Below are 24,527 nucleotides of genomic sequence, written 5' to 3'. Positions count from 1 at the left end.
GTGTATGGGACAATGCTCCAAACAAATGAGCCTCCTGGCCAGGGCTGGTCTATCCGTATAACTGCATATTATTTGGCCACAGAAAGAAATGAAGTACTGACATACGCTAAGGGAAAGACATTATGTTAAATGAAAGATGCCAGACACAAAGACCACATATTGTGTGATTCCATTTATGCTAAATGCATAGAGAAAGTAGACTAGTGGTTGCCAGGGATTGGGGGACGGGAGGTATTGAGAATAATTGCTAATGGGTATGGGGTGAAGAAATGTTCTAAAATTAGATAGTGGTCATGACTGCACAACTCTAAATGTACTAAAAACTACCCGATTTACACTTAAAAAGGTGTGGTTTTTATTTCATGTGAATTATAGCTCCTAGAGCTATTTTTTAAATACTACACCTTAAAGAATAGTTTAAAAATAAAAACAGCCGGTTGAAGGCTGATTGAAAGGCACATCCAGAAACATGGAAACCACAGAAGGACCGCTTTCTCCAGACAGACGGGAACCCCAAGGGACCAGGGGTCCAACTACCTGCTGTCAGCGCTCATCAGTTTGGAAGATAAAGACCTAAGAGCTGGGGGAAGGCCCCCAATGATGCCGGGCCCTGCAGGGGAGAAGCAAGAGATGATACTCGTCCAAGCTGGCAGGGCCAGCTTTTCCAGTTCCAATGGGTCCCACAAAGTTGAACTGGGAAGGAGGACGGAGGGCAGGACTCTGAACAGGACAGAACTTGCCATCTCTCTCCCGCCCCTCTCCACCCTGGCCACAAACTGCAGAAGGCCTTCCGTCTCTCCTCTCCAATTCAGGAACTAAAACTTTATATGAATGATATTTCTGGAGTCACCAGGCTCTGACAATATAAATCTATTTTCATCATTCAATGTCATGTGACCCCAAAGATAATCATGACCATGATCATTTCTTTTTTTCCAGGTTAAAAATATTAAGTAAATTTTCCCTTTTCTTGATACCTCAGGAGGTCTCTCCACACTTACCGGCATGTTTAAACAAGTCAATTGTGTGTACAAACAAGTTTAACTCCGAGCAGGAGAGGCGTGCTTGGTGGGCGCCTCAAGTCCGGCTGGCTGTCCTCATGCCCACAATCACACCGGCAAGCTCCCCCGCCTTCCCGCCTCTACCCCGAGTGCGCCTGTGGAGGAGGCAGCTCGGACTCACAGATGCTCTGCACCTGAGAAAGGTTAAGTCACCTGGCTCTTGGTTTGCAAGATGCCCACAGGGCATGATGGGGTGTCGTCAGACTCACCAGGCAAGGCCACAGGAGCCAGGCATGAAGGAAGTCATTACCAGTTAAAATCTGCTTAGTAAGTAGGTCACTGTAAGACACCTCCCAAACCCCAAGCAGCCACAAATGTTTAATCACTGCATGAGCGAGGGCAGGAGAGGACCACAGCTCACAACTAGAGGGGCCCGTGAGAGCAGGGTCTCGTGTTGCAGCCTAGCTCACATCCTGTATACAGCAGGCACTCGAATCTTCATTCAATTCATAAATTAAACTTTTGCTAACCATTTTTAAATAAAACTCTAGAATTTCAATTAAGTTAACACTGACTGACAGTCACTAAACAGGAAGCCAGCCCTGGCCAGCATGCTCGGTGGTTAGAGCATCAGCCCATGCACGGAAGGGTCGCAGGTTTGATTCCCAGTCAAGGGCACCTACCTGGGTTACAGTTTGCTCCCCGGCCCCGTCGGGGCAAGATCTGGAGGCAACCAATCAATGTGTCTCTCTCACATCAATGCTTTTCTCTTTCTCTCTCTCCCTCTCCCCCCCACCCCCACTCCCTCCTTCTTTCCACTCTCTAATGGAAAAAATATCCTCTGGTGAGGATTAACAAAAACAACAACAAAACACAGGAAGTCAGATGTGAGCATGGAGTCAGGCTGGGTGCCTGTCTGCACTAGCCTCGCCTGGTGTACCTGCCACAGCCCATCCACCTGAGGCCGATGACACGTGTCATCAGGAAGGTGAAGATGTTTTCACAGGCGCAACCCAGAAGGCATGTTGGAATATTTGCAAATGGGCGAGGGAAGAGCGACCTGGGGGTCTCTAAGCGAGTAAAACACACACTCTGCAGGAAGCCAGCAGGGCACTGGCTTTGACTTTATTTCAGACGTCAAAGCTCAGCATTAAATGCCAATTTGAAAGATACTCAGCCTTGTGTGCTCGCAGCTATGCCCAGCGCTCCCTGAAGGTACTGGGTGTTTTCCTTAAAAAAAGGCTTTGCTTCCAAATTACTTTCCCCAGAAGGAGGTGCAGCCATCGTTCTCTCCCTCTGCTCCCTTTCACAAGAGTGACCCCAAGTACCCCAAACCACCAGCACACTTTTACAAAAGTGTCATTTTAAGTGACATGTGTCTTTTGACTGAACTCCCTTCTCCAAACTGCCAATAGGAACTTTTTAAAAAATATATTATTTTTATTGATTTCAGAGAGGAAGGGAGAGAGAGAAACATCAATGATGAGAGAGAATCATTAACCAGCATGCTTCATACTGGGGGGTCAAGCCCGCAACCCGGGCATGTGTCCTGATCAGGAATCAAACTGTGACCTCCTAGTTCATAGGTCTACACTTAACCAGTGACCCACACTGGCCGGGCAGCCAATGGAACTTATTAAACAGACACTATCCTGCCCTGGGCTTTTCAGTCATAAATTTTTTTTTAAATGTGATCTTGCTTCATCCCCCACAGACCTCAGTAACAGTAGGCACTCAAAATGCATTCAGAGAATGAACAATGAGTGTGAGGTGTGGGCCCTGCTTGCAATCATCCTCAGATTTTTATGAAATAGCTCTAAGTGTGTACTGTCTGTCCTACACACTGGGGAATGCCGTGAACAAAACAGAAAAAAATGCCTGTCCTTACGGAACTGACATCCCAGTAGGGAAGAGAGACAGTGCAAGTAATGAATACCTAAATCATTCAATATGTGAGAAGGTGATAGTGCCAGAGGGAAAAAGAAGAGAACACCAAGGAGATGGGAGGGACCACATCAACTACATAATCCGCTGGGGGCAACGTGGGGCCAAGGCCATGCCAGCTCCGGGGCCTGGGTCCATTCCCCTCGTCCTGCACTGGCGCTGCTCCGGGCGTGGGGACAAGCCCCAGGCCTCTCTGGACTCCTGTTCCCCACGTGTGTGACGGGGCTGTGGGGCCTCATAAAGCCATACACAGCGGTCAGGGATGCGACCTCTCCAGTCCTGATGCAATCACTGCCCTAATCTCCAGGGACCAAGTGTCCTGACACGAGACCTTCCTGTTCCAATATCCCCAGAGCGGTCCTTGCCAGGGGCCTCGGTCATTTCCTATTGTCAGAGGCTGCGTTCATCTGGGACACGAGATACTCCTGGGGGGCACCTGGGGGCTACACTACCCTTCACAGGACATCCTCTGATAGCTGTCCTACAACGCAGACCTGAAATGTGCAAGCAGGTGACCCTGGGGTCCCCGCAGCTCTGAGCTCCTTGCTGCTGGGAGGGCAGACAAGGCCCCACCCACCGAGGCCTGCCCCACCAGCCGGACAGCACCCAGCTGGGCCCCACCCCTACTGAGGCCCCAGCCCCTCCTGTCAGGTGAGAGCAGTGGCAGGTCATCAGAAACACAGAGGGATGAGGATGGAAAATGTTCATCAAAATATTTACGATAGTGAAGGACGGAAGCTGTAAATGCCCATCAAACAGGAAGCACATGCCCAGGGATGAAATGAAGAAGCCAACAGAGCTGTTTCAGGGCTAATGACTCAGGAAGCCTTTACAACACGGAAACTCAAGGAAAACACAACTGAATGTGATCCCAATGAGGTCAAAAGTCACAGAACCAGCAGCAGGGCCTGGCCCAGAGAGGGAATTCTCGGAGCCAGGAGCGGGAGCCCTGCACACCTGGCCCGCCCACCCCGGCCATGAGCCAGGGGCTCTGGAGCTGGGCCCAGGCTCCCAGGTTCTAAATCCCAGCTCCTGCCCTGCCTGGCGTGGCTCAATTGGTTGGATTGTGGTCCTGTGCACCAAAGGGTCACAGGTTTGATTCCTGGTCGGGGCACATGTGAGGGTTACAGAGATGTTTCCCTCTTTCCCTTCCTCTCTCTCTAAAAAGCAATAAAAACATTGCCCAAGTCACACAGGCTCCTGTGTTACATCTTCAGATGAGATGTGTGGAAATGTATTGGAATAAAAGAAGTTCATAAATATGCATTGAAAAAAATCAATAAAAACATATCCTCCATGAGGATTAATAAAAAATAACAATAATAAAATAAAACCCAGGTCCTGCTCCTCATGGTGCAGCAGCAGCAATGCCTGGGCCTGCTGAGATGCACAGTGTGTATTCCAACAAGACTCCCAGGGTGCACACTGGCCTGAAGAGCAGGGTTGGAAACGTCCAGTAAGCACCCTGCTAGTCACCACTAAGGGCTGGTTCACTCAACAAAATTTTACTAAATGCCAGATGGGGCCGGGCCCTGAGCTCCTGTGAGTGTCCTCATGGGCTGACGGTTTGTTTGGCAGCCAGATGATGCACAGTAATCACACGTGCAAATGTGCAATTACAAACTAAGAAATGCAAGTGAAGACACCGTAGGACACAGGCCTGGATTTAAAGAGCAGAGAGCACAGGGGCACTTCACCCACAGCACCGCCCATGGGAGACAGCCCAGGAACCAGGAGTGCAGTGCAGGTGGTGGTTCTGTGGCTGGTATCTCTGATGCCCCCCTCTTCTTCAAGGTGGGTCCAACAATCAACACAACATTCAGAGGAAGAGGACCCTCTGTCTCATTGTCGGGGTTTGGGGGTTGGAGGTCACATGCCCCTCTGAACCAATCACTGCAGGGGAGCGGGGCTCCCTGAGACCATCAGAACCCCCCTAAGAGCAGGGTCAGGGCTTCTGTCAGGAAGGGGGCTGGACCCAATCACAAAAGGAGCATGCATCTGTAGGGTCCATGCAAGCATCGCAGGACCGCTGTTGGGACAGGGCCAGGAGCTTGTGTGCACATGCACACCATATAGAAAACGTAGAAAGGCCTCCGTTTGCGGAACGCTCACAAAGCACAGCCTGCACCTGACAAGGCATCTGAGTCTGTTGGAGCGTGGGGCCTTGCCATGGCACGACTTCCTGGGCTGGCACGTTGGGACAGTTTAAAATCGGGCCACAGACCTGTGAGTCAGACAGGGTGGAGCTGAGAGAGAGCCTGGCCCCTTCCTGTGCCCAGTCCACCCACTGCGATCCGGAGCGATGACGGGGCTGCCGTGGGCACCTGCAGAACTGCCCCGACAAGCCCACGTCCTGCCCGAGGCTGCCCAGGACTGCGGGAGCCTGAGGACCCACTGCACTTGTGGTCACCTCTGTGAGCACACGTGTCATCTGCAGCCATGGACCCAGCACTGCTATGCAGGCATGGGGCAGGGCAGAAGCGGGAGGACACAGATTCAAGAACGTGGTCTTTGGCCTCTGCCCAGCAGGGATTTCTAGTTTGGGGAGAAGATGTGGCTGGTGCCAAGCTTTGTGCGCAGGCCCTTTAACCCTAACTCCTACAAGAGGTGTCACTGTTCCCACTCACAGACAGCAGCCTGGGACCCGGAAGGACTCAGTAAGCTGCTCACAGTCACACGCTAGTAAACAGAGAAATCGAGGCTAATACAGGGAATTTAGGCAATCCTGAAGAGCCTCAATGGCAGGGCGGGAATTCCACATGGAAGGTCAGGCAGGGACGGGGCGCCCCACGTGGGAAGGGATTCCCCGGTGGGACAGGACAGCTGCCAGTGTGGACAAGGAGGGGCTGCTCTAGGAGCTGGGGTGCAGGTATGGGGAGACCCTGGTGCTGTGAGAGGTGAGCTGCAGGCGGGCCTACTACTCATGGCTGCCACTTCCATGGAACATTCCCGAAGCATAAAACCACAGGCGGAGGAGCCTGGACCCTGGGCTGTGCAGGGAAGCGGGGTCACAATGTGAGCTTACGATGGATGGGCACAGGTTGAGGAGGGATGCGGTCGGGTCAGGGGTGTCTTACCAACACAGACAGTAGGGCAGAGTCGTTCAGAGCAAGGCTGGATCGACACACCAGGTTCAAATTCCTGACTCACCTTTACTGGCTGCGTGACTCTGGGCCATTTCAACCTCTCTGACTGAATTTCCTTCTTTGTATAAAAGGGACAAAAGCACATTCCTAATAGGGTTGTTGTCAGGATCAAATGCGAGTTGTGTGCCGAGAGATCCAGCAAAAGGCAATTGCTCACCAGTGGCTATGACCAGCCCGTCCACAGAGCACCCCCTACTCTTGGCCAACAGAGCTCGTGGGGTCAGGGAGCACACTGCCTCCTGGAGCAGACCTTCCACGGGCACACACAGGCCACCTCTGCAAACACAGTAAGGACGCCTCCTGCATGTGCAGCTTCATAACAGCAGATCCTCAGCTCGTCGTGGGCGCCCCCTTTCCTTCGGTGAGGCGCCTCCTCATTGCCGACTGAAGCCACTGCTTTCTTAGGCCCTGCACCTCCCACCGCGGGCAGGCAGTTGCTCCTCAGGGCCATTTTTTCAAAACGAAACCACCTTTTCATAATTCCATAAGAGAAAAGCTGTGCTCACCATGGAGACTGAGCCCAGCAGACGCTGCCAGCCCCACCGTGAACTTCAAGGGGCCTCTGCTAAGTGACATGTCCAGGTGTGCTAGGGCCCTGGGAAGTCACAGACGACACTCTGGCGACAGCTGCAGAGAGCCTATGCAGCAGGACAGGAGGAGGTGAGACAGGCAGCCAGGTCCCCCTGCAGCCACCCCCGCCCACACACACTGGCTGTGCACGGCCAGAGCTCACAGGGGTTCACAGAAAGCAGCCCAGCCCCGAGCTGCTGACCAGGACATGTGGGGAGGGAGGTGTTGGAACACGTGACATGACTTCAGAGCACGTTGGAGCAGGTAGGTGTTATCTATTTCCCAGGAGGTGGAATCCCGGGGTAGGGGAACTGGATGGGAGCAGGTGTAGCAGCTGAGGGTTTGAGACCTGGTTCTGCCACAGCTGAGACTTCGGGTGGCTGGGTGAGGGAACAGCCAGGTCAAGCCCCCGGGGCCTCCTCTCTGCAGCCCATGTGTAAGGCATCATGGGCATCAGGAAAACAGCATTGCCATGTGCCCACCGGCAAGAGGGCTGGCAAAAGCCCAGCACACACCTGATGCTCCAAGAAATGACACTTCACTGAAACTGACACGCTCACACCCACCTGGACTCTCCTCCACCTGGTCTGACCTAGAGGCAGCTGTTCCCACCAGGCTGGACGGGGCACCCAGGGCAGGGAGAGAACCCAGAGGCCAGGTGCCCCCCAGAAACACACTTGAGTTGGAACTACAGGGCAGTCCCAAAAGCCGGTCCATTCGCAAGGGCCAGGTGCTGGTGCTCAGCCCGGTTGTGACTAGGGTCCATGACCGCTTGGGCCAAGAAGAGGCCCCACTGCCCTGGCTGGCGTAGTTCAGTGGTTAGAGCATTGGCCTGTGCATCAAGGTCATGTGCCTGGATTGTGGGTTCACTCCCTGCCCCTGGTTGGGGCGTATGGCAGGCAACCAATCGGTGTGTGTCTCTCTCACATCGATGTTTCTCTCTTTCTCTCTCTCTTCCTCCCTCTTTCCTTTCCCCCTTCTTCCCTCCCCTCTCTCTCTTCCACTCTCTCTGAAAAAGCAATGGAAAGAATATCCTCAGGTGAGGATTAACCAAAAGAAAGAAAGAAAAGAAGCCCGGCCACCGTGGCTCAGTGGTTGAGCTTCGACCTATGAACCAGGAGGTCATGGTTCGATTCCCAGTCAGGGCACATGCCTGGGTTGCGGGCTCGATCCCTAGTGTGGGGCATGTGGGAGGCAGCTGATCAATGATTCTCTCTCATCATTGATGTTTCTATCTCTCTCTCCCTCTCCCTTCCTCTCTGAAATCAATAAAAATATTTTTTTAAAAAAAGAAGAAGAAGAGGCACCACTGACAAGCACTGGGCCACATCCTGGGAAATGTTCCCAGCTCAGGAAGGGGGTGGACAGGACAGGTGACTCTGAGCGCAAGGTGAAGTGCGGAGTGGGGCTTCCTCAACACCCCGTTTCTCATAAAAGCATTCCTTGATGTCTGGAACGTCTGTCCGATGTCTGTCCAGACATACAGAGCTTCTACACCTCCCAGTAACAGGAGGATGCTCTTGTTGGACCTCTGCCTTCTTATGCCTGCACCTGTGCAGCTGCTGATGGAGCCAAGGTGAGCACAGGCCAGGGGCTGGGGGCCACCTCCTCCTCCATGTGGGACCATCCTACCAGCAGGGAAGTTTGTTTTGTCCCATAGCAACACCCCATTATTATTCCAGACCAGCGAGGGAAGTGAGGTCAGGACTTGTGGGTGGGGAGCCGATGGTTAGGCCCCCAAGCCATGGAAAACAGGATACTAGCATTACTTTAGTCTCCAATTCCCCTAGCGCCGCTGACAAATGGCCCTCACGCTCCTCTCTTCCACGGCCCTCATCCAGGGACCTCGGGGCCCTTCCACAACAGCACACGCCCCACAGGAGGCCGCTGGCAGGGGGCTTTCTGGACTGCACACCCGTCCTCACGTCCTGTCTCAGAAGCTCAGGCCCAGAGGGCTCTGCTGGGAGGTCTGACGTGGAATCCAGCTTCTGACAAGCATTCTGATGTCAAAGGGAAAATGAATGCACCCGCTCACTGGGCAGACTCTCAGGGGGAGCAGAGAAGCTCCTGGTCAGTCACACAGAACACATCCACCTCCTCAGGTGTGCACAGGGCCTCAGGTCTCCACGGCCCACCACGCTGCAGGCCACTGGGGGTTCATTCCACCTGGAAACTCACTGTGCGTGCGTGTGCGTGTGCGTGTGTGTGTGTGTGTGTTGTGTGTGTGGTGTGAGTGTGTGCGTGTGTGTGTGTGTTGTGTGTGTGTGTGTGGTGTGAGTGTGTGCGTGTGTGGTGTGTTTGTGTGTGTGTGTGTGTGTGTGTCTGAATCCTCACCCTAGGATATTTTTTTCCATTGATTTTTAGAGAGAATGGAAGGGAGGAAGAGAGGGGGGAGAGAGAGAGAGAAACATCGAATCATTGATGTGAGAGACACACATTGACTGGTTGCCTCCTGCATGCATCCTGACCGGGGTCGGGGGTCAAACCTGCTATCCTGATACATGCCCTTGACCTGGAATCAAACTTTCGACCCGTCAGTGTGCGGGTTGATGCTCTAACCACTGAGCAACCAGCCAGGGCAGGAACTCACACTTTTTGAAAGGAAGATTTTTCAGTGTCATCAAAGAGCCTGTAGCCTTAGCTGTCCTGTGACCTGCCAAGGAGCACCAGCCCCACCCGTGCTCACCTGTCCCACCTTCTCCCTTGATGCTCGGCCCACCAGAAGGGCTCACAGAAGCAGGTATGGACTAACGGAAATCCAGGAAAAGCATGAGAGCAACAATTCGAACCACAGAATTAAATGAAGGACTCTGAGAGCACAGGAGTGGTGGGAACTCTAAGCTCTAAGGCAAGGAATATCGTCCTGTGTCATTTTGATGTATTAATCAACAAATACTTAATAAGCTGTAGTCAACGTCTTCGGGAACTCCCAAGTCCTCAGACGTCTATGGCAGCGCAGGCCAGGGTCCCCTTCTGCACACCTGAGTCGAGAACAGCCCCCCAAGTTGTGGGTGAGGCTGACCAGGACCACGCCGGGCAGCTCTGTGTCCTGTGAAGCCGGAGCACAGCAGCCGCGCAAGTGGCCACTGAGAACCGAAGAGGAGCTCGCATGCAGCCACCAGAGGAGGTGCGCGTGCGGCTCTCGGCACCAAACGGCAGGAAGAGCCCAGACCTCAACCCAGACTGATGCACAGAGGAATGCCCGGCTCCCCTGAAAAATACCCCCTACTTCCCCCGCACAGCATGGACCGCACAGCGTGGACGGGCCTACGGACACAGGAGTGCATCGTGAATCACATCGTGACAGAGATCCTGGTGGTGGTCACACGGCAGGGGGGTGCTGACTAGGCAGCAGGAAGGAGCCTTCCTGGATGCTGGAATGTTCCACACCTTGACCTGAATTGTGGTCACCCAGGTGTACACACATAAAGTTGGATCCAGCTGCATGCCTGAGATTAGTGCCCTTTGCTGTCACACCCACTGGACGTCACACAGGAGACCCAGCGTGGAAAGGTAGTCAGGAGCAGCTTCCTGAAAGGCTGAGCGTCCATGGGCAAGAGTAGGAAAGGGTGGGGTTGCTGGACGGTCAGCCACGGACCAGGAGATGTGAAGGACCCCACACCCAGCCCACCCCAATCTGCTCACTTGCTGACTGAACCTTCGCTGGCCTGTAACTTGTAAGGGGGGATGCGGTCTGTCCTGGCTACCTCTGTGCCCCAGCACCAGCCCCAGGTCTGGCACACAGCAGCTGTGAGTAAACAAATGAATGGCTGGTGGACCCAGACTTTTAGGGACAGCTCCTAGCCGGGGACACCTGCACCTGGATCTCAGGGCTGCCTGAGGGAGAGGAGTCAGGACCCCCTCCCCCCAGGGCCACGGACAGTTTGTGGGAAAGCACGTGACTCTCTGACCTTGGGCGCTTCCTGAGACTCCCTGGACATCAGCGTTGTCAGAATGGAGCTGAAAACAGAACCCGTCCTGCAGAGCTGTGATGAGGACAAATCAATGAATATTTGCCATCACTATGTATTTTGAACAGTGTCTGACACATAAGCACCTATCTATATTGGGGTGGGTGGTTAATAAGTTTGAAGAAATACTTGTGAACACACCCTACCCAGAGAGCAGTGTCCAGACTGGGCCGTCAGAGGCTGCCATTGCTCCGGGTTCACGGTAGAGCAAAATCTGTGGCCAGGACGCGGACAGTCAGTAAACCTGACAAGAACCGGCTGAACAAGTGTGACACCTGACCCTCAGGACCCTGGCCCATCTGCGTCGTCACGGGGCTGCTGCTGTCCTCACTCCAGGCTCCTTTCTTTCTAGTCTCCAAAGCCCAGGGGGCCCTGTCAGGATGCCTCCCCTCTTTGCTGATTCACAAATGGTAGAGCCTGACACCTTGACCGGCTGCATCTTTCGACCCCTGACACTCCTCCCTTCCCTGGAGTGGGGAGAATCCTCTGTCTGAAATGCCATGGGTCCCAGGCAAGGGCTTGAACCCAGGAAGGTCCGTAGGGCTTTCTATTGCTCCCAAGCTTGTCATTGACACCAGCAGTGCCCACACACTGACATCCCGACCTGGGTCCCTGAGAGTCTCCTTTAGGTGCAACGTCCCACATCAAGTTCCCAAACCTGTTTGAACGTGGCATGCACAGATACAGCAAAACCGGAACCTTATAAGGGTGCAGCTGACACACAGGTGAGTCAAACTGTGTCAGGCGGTTCTCAACGGGCCCTCGGAAGGCAAGGGCCAGCACCCGTGGGGAGCCTGGCCAGGAACCAGCGCAACAGACGGAAGGGTGTGTCCCTGCAGGCCAGGCCAGGCACCCAGCACCCTCAGCCAGAGGCAAGATGTGGGGACCAGGGGACACACCGACTTACAACACTGTCACCCCAGCCCCTCTGGCACTGAATGGACAAGCAGCTCCAAAGCCCAATGAAAACAAGAAAAGTAACAGAAGAAAGGTGCAGGGAAGAAACAGATGTACAAACAGCCAACAGATGTAAAAAGTTTCAGTTCACTAACACCTAAGACACAAATTAAAACCAATGGACAGTGTTTCACTAATCTAACTGGAAGAGAATAAGAAAACAGAGTTTTGGAGGGACGGGGAGGGATGAAACAGGGCATATAACTTTCTATAAGAAAACTTAGCAATAGGTATCCAAAGCCTTCACCCAGCAATTCCACTTCTAGGAATTTGTCCTCAAAAATAATGAGAGTTCTGAGCTGATTTAACAGAATCAGGATTCTTTATATACTTTATATATTTATATAAAGATTTAAATATAAAGATGTTATTCACAGCATCGTTTATCATAGAAAAAACTAGAAGCCCAGTGCACAAAATTTGTGCACTTGGGGGGGGGGGTTGTCCCTCAGCCTGGCCTGCTCCCTCTCACAGTCTGGGAGCCCTCAGGGACTGTCCGGCTGCCGTGGAGGTGGGAGAGGCTCCGACCACCGCCAGTGCACTCACCAGCCATGAGCCCGGCTTCTGGCTAAGTGGCGCTCCCCCAGTGGGAGCACATTGACCACCAGAGCCCAGCTCCTGCATGGAACGTCTGGTCCCTGGTGGTCAGTGCGTGTCATAGCGACCAGTCATTCTGCCCTTTGGTCGATTTTCACATTAGCCTTTTATTATATAAGATTGGAAATACGATATTGGTTAAATTAATTATGGTTTAAACGTAAGATGGAAAATAGTATGTAGTCATTTTAAAAATATGTTTTCTAAAAATATTTATGACAGGAGAAAACATTTGCAATATACACCGCGAAGTGGGAGAGGGAAAGTATAACATGCCGACAAAATACAATCCTGATTCTGTAAAGCAAAGACGAATGCACACATTCTGGATATAAAGGGTCAGAAGGCCGTGCAGCAGCCCTAAGCAGTGGCTCATCTTTGGACCAGAAAATTAACCCGCCCACCCACTCCCCACCCCTGCCTAATAAGGTCTATAAGGACAAATGTATTTGTTTATATTCCAAAAAGGCCTCCAACATTAGTTAAACAAGTTAGTGAAAACTGTATTAAAGCCTCCCGTAGTGTTATTCTCCCCCAAACACAGCAGATACGCCCTGTGAGTGTAAACATGGTCCTCCGTCCCTACTCTGAAAAGTACCCCTGTGCGAGCACTGTGACCAGGGCCCTGGGACGAGGGAAGCGCGGAAGAGGGGTCAGAGACAGAGGAGCCTGCCTGTTGGGTAGAAACATGGGATGGGCTTATAGGAGGGTCTTCAGGACAGAGAAGACTCAGAGACAGCATTTTGGGTGGGGCCAGGGAACATGGATGAGACCATTGTGCGACCCAAAATGGGGCTCCAACCAGAGGGTGGGGTGAGGGTGCAGCACCCTGCTGAGATAGTGTAACTGTGTTCCTTCGCTTTCTCAGGCTACAGGGAAAGGCACCGTTGAGAGTTCTCCATGGTACTGTGTTGCTTCCTATCTTCTCCTCAAATGACAACTCATCACCAATTGCTTTGTCCCCTACAGACTCTCCCAGCACTGGCTTTCTTGCTACCCTCTGGTGGGCCACGACTTGCTCCTCCAAATACCTGCAAGGCCCCTCCCTCCCAAGTAAGCGGAAAAACAGTGGCCCCACAGCCAGAACTGGGGAATCACAAGTATTAAGGCAGAAATGTTTGGGGAAGTGTAAGAGGCTACATGATGGGGGAGAGCCACCAGGTCAAGAAATAATGTCCCCAAAGCTCTGGGAATTGACCAGCTGTGACAGGTGGCTGACCTCAACTATTTTGAGTGGATCAGAGATGGTTTTCAGACCCAAGATCCTGAAATGCAATGGAATCCTGACCTGCAGACTTAACTCTTACGACGTGGGTGCTGTGCAGTTTTCAAAGTGCTTTCTCATGCATCGCCTCATTGGGTCTGAGGAGGTAACAGAGCAGGTACCATGCCCATTTCACAGATGAATAACTGAGGCTCAGAAAATTTAAAGGACTTGCATGAAAGCTCACAGGGTAGTAGGTGGCAGAATCATCTGGATTCGGCTCCCCTGGCACCAGTTTCCTCACATACAAACCCAGGTGTTACGGTGCTGCTGCATTTAGGTTAAAGTCATCACTGCCTTAGTGGTTTGGCTCAGTGGATAGAGCATCGGCCTGTGGACCAAAAGGTCCTGGGTTCGATTCCGATCAAGGGCAGGCACCTCTGTTGCAGGTTCCTCCCTGGCCCACGGTGCACGCAGGAGGCAACCAATCAATGTGTGTCTCTCACATAAATGTTTCTCTCTGTCTTTCCCTCTCTCTTTAAAATCAATAGAAAAATATCCTCACATTTGAAGAGTCACAACAGGAGAACCAAGATGGCGGCATAGGTTAACGCTGGAATTACCTGCTTTGAACAACTACTTCCAAAGTGAAACTAAAAGACGGAACGGACATCACCCAGAACCACAGGAACGCTGGCTGAGTGGAAGTCCTACAACTAGGAGGAAAGAGAAACGCATACGGACACTCAGAGGAGGCGCAGTGCTGAAGTCAAATTCTGAGGTGCGGAGTGCGCGGAGCGGGCTGGAGGCAGAGGGCGCGGTTGGCATTTTCAATCGGGAGGGAGTCGCAGACCCTGAGCTCCTGATACAGGCGAGTCTTTAGGGACCCAGACTCAAACGGGAGAAGCGGGACTGTCTGGCTTCGGTCAGAGCGAGTGCAGCTTTCTCTCCGAGCTTTGCAGCGGGTGCTGGGACTCAGAGAGGCAGAGCCCCTTGGGACAGGACTGAGAGCCGCCATAACTGCTCTCTCTGGCCCACCCTGTTGATCCTGTGCAACCCGCCCTACCCAAGCCCTGCACAGAGGCATTTGCCGGATAGCCTCAGGCAAAGGCTAGATTAGCACCTCCCTAGAGGACAGAAGTTCTCTCACTGCTGACACAGCTGATTCTCATAGCCACTTGGCCTGGAGGTCAAACCCTCCCTGGTATTAGCTACAACAATCAAGGTTTAATATAAGACTGCAAACAAAGACCACTAGGGGGTGCACCAAGGAAGCATAACAAAATGCGGAGACGAAGAAACAGGACAAAGTTGTCAATGGAAGATATAGAGTTCAGAACCACACTTTTAAGGTCTCTCAAGAACTGTTTAGAAGCCGCCGATAAACTTAATGAGATCTACAAGAAAACTAATGAGACCCTCGATGTTATATTGGGGAACCAACTAGAAATTAAGCATACACGGACTGAAATAACGAATATTATACAGACTCCCGACAGCAGACCAGAGGAGCGCAAGAATCAAGTCAATGATTTGAAATGCGAGGAAGCAAAAAACACCCAACCGGAAAAGCAAAATGAAAAAAGAATCCAAAAATGCGAGGATAATGTAAGGAGCCTCTGGGACAGCTTCAAGCGTACCAACATCAGAATTATAGGGGTGCCAGAAGATGAGAGAGAGCAAGATATTGAAAACCTATTTGAAGAAATAATGACAGAAAACTTCCCCCACCTGGTGAAAGAAATAGACTTACAGGTCCAGGAAGCACAGAGAACCCCAAACAAAAGGAATCCAAAGAGGACCACACCAAGACACATCATAATTAAAATGCCAAGAGCAAAAGACAAAGAGAGAATCTTAAAAGCAGCAAGAGAAAGAAACCCAGTTACCTACAAGGGAATACCCATACGACTGTCAGCTGATTTCTCAACAGAAACTTTGCAGGCCAGAAGGGAGTGGCAAGAAATATTCAAAGTGATGAATACCAAGAACCTACAACCAAGATTACTTTATCCAGCAAAGCTATCATTCAGAATTGAAGGTCAGATAAAGAGCTTCACAGATAAGGAAAAGCTAAAGGAGTTCATCACCACCAAACCAGGATTATATGAAATGCTGAAAGGTATCCTTTAAGAAGAGGAAGAGGAAGAAAAAGGTAAAGATACAAATTATGAACAACAAATATGCATCTATCAACAAGTGAATCTAAGAATCAAGTGAATAAATAATCTGATGAACAGAATGAACTGGTGATTATAATAGAATCAGGGACATAGAAAGGGAATGGACTGACTATTCTTGGGGGGGGAAGGGGTGTGGGAGATTCGGGAAGAGACTGGACAAAAATCGTGTACCTATGGATGAGGACAGTGGGTGGGGAGTGAGGGTGGAGGGTGGGGCGGGAACTAGGAGGAGGGGAGTTATGGGGGGGGGGGGGAAGAGAAACAAATGTAATAATCTGAACAATAAAGATTTAATAAAAAAAAAAAAAAAGAAAGAAAAATATCCTCGGTGAGGATTTAAAAAATTAACAAAGACATCACTGACATGGAGTTCTGCCTCCTGTGCTTTGACAGCAGAAGTAAAGGCTCCTGCAGAGAGGGATTCCATGAGAGCAAACATTTACTAAGAGGGTCAGCGGGAGGGTGAACGCAGAGGGAAGAGCCTTGTGGAGCCTCTGTACAAACAGCAAGGTGAGGCCATCCCCTGAAAGGGGCGGGGGGTGTAGAACCAGCCAGCCTAGTGGGGCCCACTTGGTATGGTCCTTCCAGGAGTGCTTCCAAATTCAACGAAACCTCTGGCTCTGCCACTCACCTCCAGGGGAGCATTCACTGCCTCTGAACTTGAACTCAGGATCAGGGAGGCAGAATGCACCCCACTGGGCTGCCAGCACACCCACACCCCCAGTCCCCAAGGAGAGGCTAAGACAGACCCTTACTCTCCAACCCCCAGCAGCCTGCATGGACAGGCAATCCAGAAGAGCTGGGTAAGAGCTTTGGGAGGGCATTGCCTCCAGAGGGATCCTGTACACCAGGCAGCGCCCCCCTCTGGCCCCGCCTGTGGGACTAAGCATGGGGATCGTGGCTAGTGCAATCCAGGAATAGTATTAGCGTTAGTGTCACTCAGTGCACACTTAGAATCAAGTAGCCATGTGAAGGGGCAGCAGGAGGGACCTTGTGACAGTGCTGGTGGTGACAGGAATGTGCACACCACCTCCACACGTGCTCAGGTCCTGGATGTGACACTGGCTACAAGAAGTCACTTGGAGGAGTCTCTGTATTTTATTCCACAACAGCCTGTTAATCTATGATGATCTCAAAAGAAAAATTTTTAAAAATGAAACACCACACTGCTATTGTAGTGGACAATGAGCTCAAAAAGCCCGATTCCCACTGAGCTAAAGAAATGGACAATATCTGGAGCTCCTACTCATGCCTGCGGGTTCTTCTCCCACAGGACTCAGGGGGCACATTTGATTTGGGGGGTGGGGGCGCTCTGCCAGGCTAAAGACTGGATGGGTGGGGGTGAGGACCACGGAATCAGCACTGGGGGGAAGGGTGCGAACTTACTGGAAACGAGGGGTTCATAGAAAATCTGTAAGACTGAAGATGAGAATGAAATCCTGCAACTCACTGCAGCTTCGAAACCCCCAGCCCCCTTCTTCGGCGGATGTCCTGGAAACCCTACACCAGAGGATCCCCCTAGTCAGCAGGGGCGCTGGTACAGGGACCCGGGGATTTGTCTCCCCCAAGGCCCGGCCAGGGTGTACGCGCCCGCGCAGGTGGGGATCCGAGCCCACCCTCCGGCCCCGCCCCTCCCACCAAGCAGGCTGCTTGGCCGGACTTGACCGCGGGGAGGGGGCACAGAGAGAAAGGACAAGAGGGCCGGCTTCCAAGCAGCACGCAGCGAAAGGCCCGAGGGGCCCCCTTCTCCAGGACCCCGAACAACTGCAGCTCCGCCTCTGCCCGAGGGGTCCCCCATCAAGACCATCGCAGACAAAAGCGTCTGGGCGAAGAAGCCGCCTCTGCAAAGTACAGAAGCGCCAGATCCTATCAGCCAGGAACCCAAACGCGCACTGCTGCCCGCAAGTTCGGGCACGCTCGAGCCGGGCGCGGGCAGCGGGAGAAGCCGCCGGCCAGGCGCGCCCTGGGAGGCTGGGCCGGGGGCGCGCCCTGCGGCTGGGGTCCGGTCCGGGGGTTGGGGCTGGCTATGGTCTCCTCGTCGCCGGTTCCGAGGCTACTCCGGGGAAGTAGGCGGCACGGTCAGGGACCTCCCCCGGCCCGGGCCCCTGAAGCCCCTCCACCGTGCGGCGTGCCGGGCGCCTTCGGCTCGTGGAACAAAAGAGCCGCTCCCGCGGAGGGTCCGGAGCCCGCGCAGACCGGCCGATGGCTCAGCCCTCCGAGCGCCTGAGCCCCAGCTGGACCCCACAAGGCTGCGGGCTTTGTGTCCGCGCAGGGGCGGGAAGGATGGCCGGACCCTGAATATCACAGACGGCGCCCGCGCTCCAAAGCTGTCGCCAGAGCGGGCCGGCCCCCGTAGCGCCCAGTGCCCTATGGGGCACCCATTCATTCTCAGGGGGCGCAGAGCTGGCCCGAGCTCACCTTGCTCTTGACTTCCACCGCACTGCAGTCGTAGAAGCGCAGGGTCTGAGACTTGTGGAAACTCCGGTTCATGATTCCGGCCCCACTCAGCCTCGTCTTCGCCCTCGCCCCGCTCCAGGGGTTCCAGAAAGACGTTGGGGGCGGCGCCCACCGCCGTGGCCTCGGTCCCAGCCCGCGCTCTTCGGCCGCGGGGCTGGTGGGACTGCGGCGGCCCGAGCTGGGCTGGCCGCGCGCCTCGGGGACTTCAGCGGCCGCGCGCGGGAGGAGCGGAGGACGCCGGCGCGCGCCGCCCAGAGCACCCGCACCCCGAGCACCCGCCGCAAATCTCCACCCCGCGCCCAAGGAACCGCCCCCTCCAGGAGCCACCCTGCAACCGAGAGCCCGCCCTAGGACCCGCCCCCCTAAGGCCCGCCCCGCGCCCCGAGGACCCGCCCTCGAGCCCTAAGGACCCTAGTCCACCCCAAACCAGAGCACCCGCCCTGCGAGGAACCGCCCCGCGAGGACCTGCCCCCGAGCACTCGCGCCAATAAAACTCTCTCCGGGCGGCCGGAGGACCCTCCTCCAAGTCCCACCCTGCACGCGGAGGACCGATCTCCCGAGGACCCGCCCCCAAGGCTACTAATCTGGTGTGGTGCGCGCTTCTGTACGCACTATGCCAAGCTCGGGCGAAGAAGCATCGCCTCACCCCCACCCCCACCCCCACCTCGGGTGCCTCATCTCAACCTCCGCACCCGGGCTTTCTCTCTCCAGCTCACCCCGCTTCGACTACCCTGCCCGGGACGGGGGTGGCTTTGGGCTAAGTTTTGCCATCATCTTGGATGATATGGGAACCACACCAGGCCATAGAGTATGAATATCACTCAACCCTTTAATACAGATTGCATTACCCAAAATTTGATTTTCATTTAATTTCACTACATGTCCTTTTACTGCAGGATACGATCATAGAAGCACAGAATTACAGTCCCTTCCCATAAGAGAGAAACAGGCTGGCCAGGGGCCAGACATACAGAGTTCCAAAGCAAGGTGCATGGGAAGTAAGCAAGCCAACAAAAATGCCAGGAGATTCCCACAGAGGCAGGGGAAACTATTCCACACAGAAGGTTGAGGATGTCTGTTGGTCTAAAAGGTGGAAAGGATGGTATATTAGTTTATTATCTATGCAAAATTTAACAAATTCCAGGTTTCCAAAAGACACACATTGAGCAAGCTCAGAGAGAGCAAACTGCACAGAGGTGCCGACTTTCTCTCAAAGGACAATTTCCTAAGCTGAATGCCAACCCCGAGAAAAGTCACAGGTCACTGTTGGTTGCTGACAGTGGACATTATTGTTCTGTGTGGGTAGGAGAGGCTCAGAGGCATGCTCAGGCAGGACAAGGGGTTGGGGTGAGGGGGGAATTCTAGGGTGGGATGGCACCTACTAGCAAACTTAGGACTTGAAGAGTGGGAGAAAAGGCTAGAAGTTCCAGAATTCCAAGCCCGATGGGATGAACGCATGTCTGTCACACCTGTGGTACAGTGTGGTCCGAGGCCCAGCAGCCCCTGCTCCAGCAAGCACTGGGGAGGCATTCCCACCCAGATCCACTGAAGTGGGCTCTGCACTTGTACAAGATCTTGGGAGGTTCTTGGGTGGCAGCTACCTGCTACCCTGTCAATTCTTGATTGGCAAGATCAGCAGGAGAAAAGGCTGGGAAAGCTGGCAGTTCCCACGTGGAGCCTGAGTTTTCAGCCACAACTTGGCTAGGGCTTCAAGCCTATGGGTAGGCAAGAACAGCTGAGCCTTCGGCTGGAAAGCTTCTTTTTTGGTCCAGCAGCACGGTTGTAAATCTCTCCACTGGTCCTGGCCTGACACACAGCCGTGGGAGGCCCATGGGCGGGCTCTCTCTAGCTGGCAGGTGGGCTCCAAATGGTGCAAACTTGCCCCAGTCACGTGCTGATTGCAACTGTCAGTTATCTCTGAGCCAGCACCTCAGCAAGGCATTCAGAGATTTCAGTGATATTAAATGTGGAGACTCAGCAAAGGGGCTGGGAATTTGGGGAAGCCTTGTATTTCCACTATGGTCTGCAGGCATCTCATGGAGGACCTGACCCTAAGATGACCTAGATGACCTTAGACAATTCACTTAACTGACCTCAGTTTTCGTTTGTGAGGTGAATGCTGCAGTGCTTCTCTGGCCTGTTTCATGGCGATATCCTGGCAACCAAAAGACCATCAGATGAGGCCCTGCTTTGAAATCATTAACCTGCTCTGCCAGTACAACTTGCAGGAGGGGTGTTGTGCCTTCCCAGGGTGAGTGCCAGGAGTGGGCACCTTCCCCTTTAGATGAACTAACACGCCAGCCAGAGGCATTCCTTCCCTGCGGTTGGGGCTACAGAGGTACACACTCACATTTATACAGGGCTCACTGCTAGCTTCAGGGAGGGGGAGGGGTCGAATCCTCCTCAAATTACCCATCCAGAATTGGTGCCCGAGCCCCCAGGATCCAAAAGGAAACATGCTGTAGACTCAGGAAAATGTGTTCCCCCAAAGCCCTAGGTGTTCCTTTCAGCTGTCAGTAGCTTAAATGGAAGTAACCGTCGTTTTTAAATCTCTAACTTCAAGGTACATGGTGACTAAAGGCAATTTCATCAGAAAGAAAGGGGGATTTAATAAATAACAGAGATAAATTGTTTTTTAAATCCTGATAATAGAGAGAGAAAAGGTCAACCTCATGTGAGTTGCTGAATCAGCAGATCTTGTTGATGGAGAGGATACTGTGACGGAGAAGAGACCATGGAGGTTAGGACACGACAGAGAAGAGACTGTGGTGGAGAGGAGACCATGACGGGAGAAGACCATGGTGGGAGGAAACCAGGAGACTGTGGAGGGGAGTGTGGCGGGGAGCAGATGGTTGTGGAGAGGAGACTGTGATGAAAAGAGATGGTGACAGGGAGGAGACTATGGAAGCGAGGAGACCATGGCAGAGAATGGACCATTGTGGGGAAGAAACTGTGACATGGAGAGACTGGTGGGAAGGAAACCGTGCGGAGAAGGGACGGTGACGGGAGGAGACTGTGAAGGAGGCCGTGGCGGGGGGGGGGGGGGGGGGGGGGGGGGGCGGAGAGGAGACCATGGAGACGGATGTGCATAGTACATTCCCAGGGAAATCTGGCCCAAAGATACTTAACTACTTTAGCAAGAAAGTTCAGCAGTATTATCTGTGTAGTGAACTTTTTAAAAAATAATTTTGTTAATAATCTTAGAGTATGCACACAAATGGTGCTTTATTTTTAATGAGGAATAGGACATATGCATAATCTCAAAGTACCTTCCCACCTAGCCATTAACTGCAAAGGGAAATAGTGTAATTTCACAGTGGATGTCTGGCAGACACCCTTTGATAAAGTGATTAAAGTGAATGCCAGTAACGGGACAAACCAAAATTGTTCACCACCTGACTGCATGCAGCAGTGTGTTAGTAGTGAGAAAAACTGTTGGGAAAACATAACATTACCAAATGTAGGTAGCATTTTTAAATAAATACATTTCAAATAAAATTATCCATTCCAGCATTCTTTTTCTGATGGTCTCTCCTGCAAATCATCTGTCCTTTGAGGCAGATGAACCTGCCTGTTGAGGAACATAGAGCATGTAAGGAAAGACAGTCTTTCAGGATTTTTATGCTAATCTCAGTAGTTTGAGTCATGCAGCCAAATGATTTGGATTGAGACAGACTTTTATGACAAAGCAAAGACTGTTCCGGTTATCCTTGAAAGTATACTGTTATTTGCATCTTCCTGTCGAATCTTTTTTATTATCATTATTTGCAGTCCCTTTCAAAACCAGTGGGATGGAGAGCACAGTATGGATGCCAACTAATCTATCCTAATGCAGATCACTGCAAGTAAGCAGCTTCTAATTAACCACTCAGGAAGTGGCAAAGACCCATTCTCTTTTTCTAGTGCATGGAAAATAGAGTGTATGATTATACTTGGACCACTTCTTATGAAATAAGGAAGAACTCACCTCCTCCCTGCCATTTTCTAAGTGGGAAAACAGGCAAAGTGGGACAAGAACTTGGCATAGATCCTCAGATGTGATAGAATAAGGTTAAGCAGTTCATATTCAGAACTTTTTAAGTGTTGAGGAATTAGGTTAGGTATATTGTTTAAACTTCAGATATTGTGGGTATTTTGATCCTGATCGGCTCTGACAAGTCAGGCCTAGGGACCCCACCCGTGCACGAATTTGTGCACCAGGCCTCTAGTAAAATGAATAAAAGTAACCAAATATTATCTTCCCTGAAAGATGCATAATTTCTCTAAAATGATCTCATGCAGCCCTAACCGGTTTGGCTCAGTGGATAGAGCGTCGGCCTGTGGACTGAAAGGTCCCAGGTTCGATTCCGGTCAAGGGCATGTACCTTGGTTGCGGACGCATCCCCAGTGGGGGGTGTGCAGGAGGCAGCTGAATCGATGTTTCTCTCTCATCGATGTTTCTTACTCTCTATCCTTCTCCTTTCCTCTCTGTAAAAAACCAATAAAATATATTTAAAAAAAATAAAATGATCTCATGCATTTCCCATTGTTTTCAGAAGTCATCTTCCACAAAACAGCAGCAAACTGCATGAAGCTCCTGTCCTTTTTAGGACCAAAGACATTTTCCATGTAATGATAAGACCTTATCTCTAAATCTGCCTGAAAGTCCCTTCCAGCATTCTCAGGAAAACTGTCTTAAGAAAACTATCCAACCCAGTAAAGCCTTAGTGTTATTCATTGCTATTCTTACTCAGTTTTCACCCTGGCTGAGTAGCTAAGTTGGTTAGAGCATCATCATGATACACCAAGATTGCTGGTTTGCTCCCTGGGGATGGCACATACAAGAATCAACCAATGAATGGATAAATAAGTGCATCAACAATCCACTTATTTAAATGTTTCTCTCTGTAAAAACAATAAATTAAAAAATGTTTTTAATTATTCAATATCGTCGAGTTTACTTTTACATAAATTTAACATTAAAATGTCCATATTGTAGATTGTAAACTGCAAGAAACTATGTTCTGTAAAGATATTTATGACAACTAATTTTGAATTTGTATTTGAAGGTATGACCACACTGAAGTATGGTAGCAATCATCTCAGGTAGAAACTATAGTTTAACTTTAACCCCACTGTTTGGCTTCTGTACTTATTTGCTTTAACAATAGAAAAGTTATTTTGACTTTCTGAATTATATAAATTATCCCATTGGTTGTGGTCATTACTGGTCTTAGAAAGCACATTTTCCTTTACCTGGGAAGGACAGCACAGTTATCCCAAGGTCAGAGGGCTCCAGTTAATGTGTCCCTGTTTACTCAGTTTTTCAGGAGACCCCAAACTGTAATTTAGATAACATGCTTAAGTCTGACCAGGTTCCTCATTCCAGACCCTAGGCTCTAGATAATGTGTTTCTATCAATTCAGTGATCCAGAGACCCAAAACTGTAATTTAGATAACATGCTGCTTCTGCTTCTATAAACTGCTTTTTTGCAAACCAGGTTCCTCATTCCAAACCTTACGATGTAATCAATACCTTTGTGATCTTTGCCTATATAAGTCTGGCTTTGCCACCATCTTGTCACTATGAGATTTGGGGAATGGCCCCTCGTAGTACCGGATTGCAATAAGTGTGACTCTTTAATTCGACTTCTTGAGGCGTCCTTCTGTGATTCGTGGGGTACATTACAACACACAATCTTAGTTTATGCACAGTAAACATGTCTATATGGTTGCTAAAGTTGGTTTATAATTTAAATATTAGTAAAATTTTAAATCTTTTTTTTTAAATATATTTTATTGATTTTTTACAGAGAGGAAGGGAGATAGTTAGAAACATCGATGAGAGAGAAACATCGATCAGCTGCCTCCTGCACATCTCCCATTGGAGATATGCCCACAACCCAGGTACATGCCCTTGACCGGAATCGAACCTGGGACCTTTCAGTCCGCAGGCCGACGCTCTATCCACTGAGCCAAACTGGTTTCGGCTAAAATTTTAAATCTTTATTGGAAAAGCTTTCCTTCTGAAAGAGACTTTTACTTTTGTTTAAAAATAAATAATTGCCCTGCCTGCATGGCTCAGTGGTTGAGCACCAACCTATGAACCAGGAGGTCACAATTCAATTCCCAGTCAGATACATGCCTGCATTACAGGCTCTATCCCATGTGGGGCATGCAGGAAGCAGCCAATCAATGATTTTTCTCTCATCACTGATGTTCCTATCTATCTCTCCTGTCCTCTCTGAAATCAATTAAAAAAATATTTAAAAAATAAAAATAAACAATCATAGCCCTGGCTGGGTGGCTCAGCAGGTTAGAGCATCATCCTGATACACCAGGGTTGCAGATTTGATCCCGGGTCAGGGCACATATAAGAGGCTTCTCTTTTTCTCTCTCCCTTCCTTCCTCTCTCTTTCTCCAAAAAAATAAATAAATCAACAATCATATTGCTCATGATTTTATGAGTGGGATAAAGTGGTTGAGCAAGTACCTTCTTTAAAAAGTTGTGGAAAACT

At 51.2% G+C, this 24,527-nt stretch overlaps 1 protein-coding gene across 1 annotated transcript in view; it reads right to left on the bottom strand.

Moving 5' to 3' along the window:
* Positions 1-18,327, bottom strand: part of PARD6G (par-6 family cell polarity regulator gamma) — a 67,443-nt gene extending 49,116 nt beyond the window's left edge. The window contains exon 1 of the mRNA XM_059706469.1: positions 17,992-18,327. Coding sequence (XP_059562452.1) covers positions 17,992-18,063 — 72 coding nt within the window. The 5' untranslated portion in view covers positions 18,064-18,327. The remainder of the gene's footprint in view (positions 1-17,991) is intronic.
* Between the last annotated feature and the right edge of the window lie 6,200 nt (positions 18,328-24,527).

The sequence above is a fragment of the Myotis daubentonii genome, chromosome 8, assembly GCF_963259705.1.
Source record: "Myotis daubentonii chromosome 8, mMyoDau2.1, whole genome shotgun sequence".
Taxonomy (NCBI): domain Eukaryota; kingdom Metazoa; phylum Chordata; class Mammalia; order Chiroptera; family Vespertilionidae; genus Myotis; species Myotis daubentonii.
The sequence above is the reverse complement of the archived record's forward strand: the minus strand, read 5'-3'. Positions and strand labels throughout refer to the sequence as shown.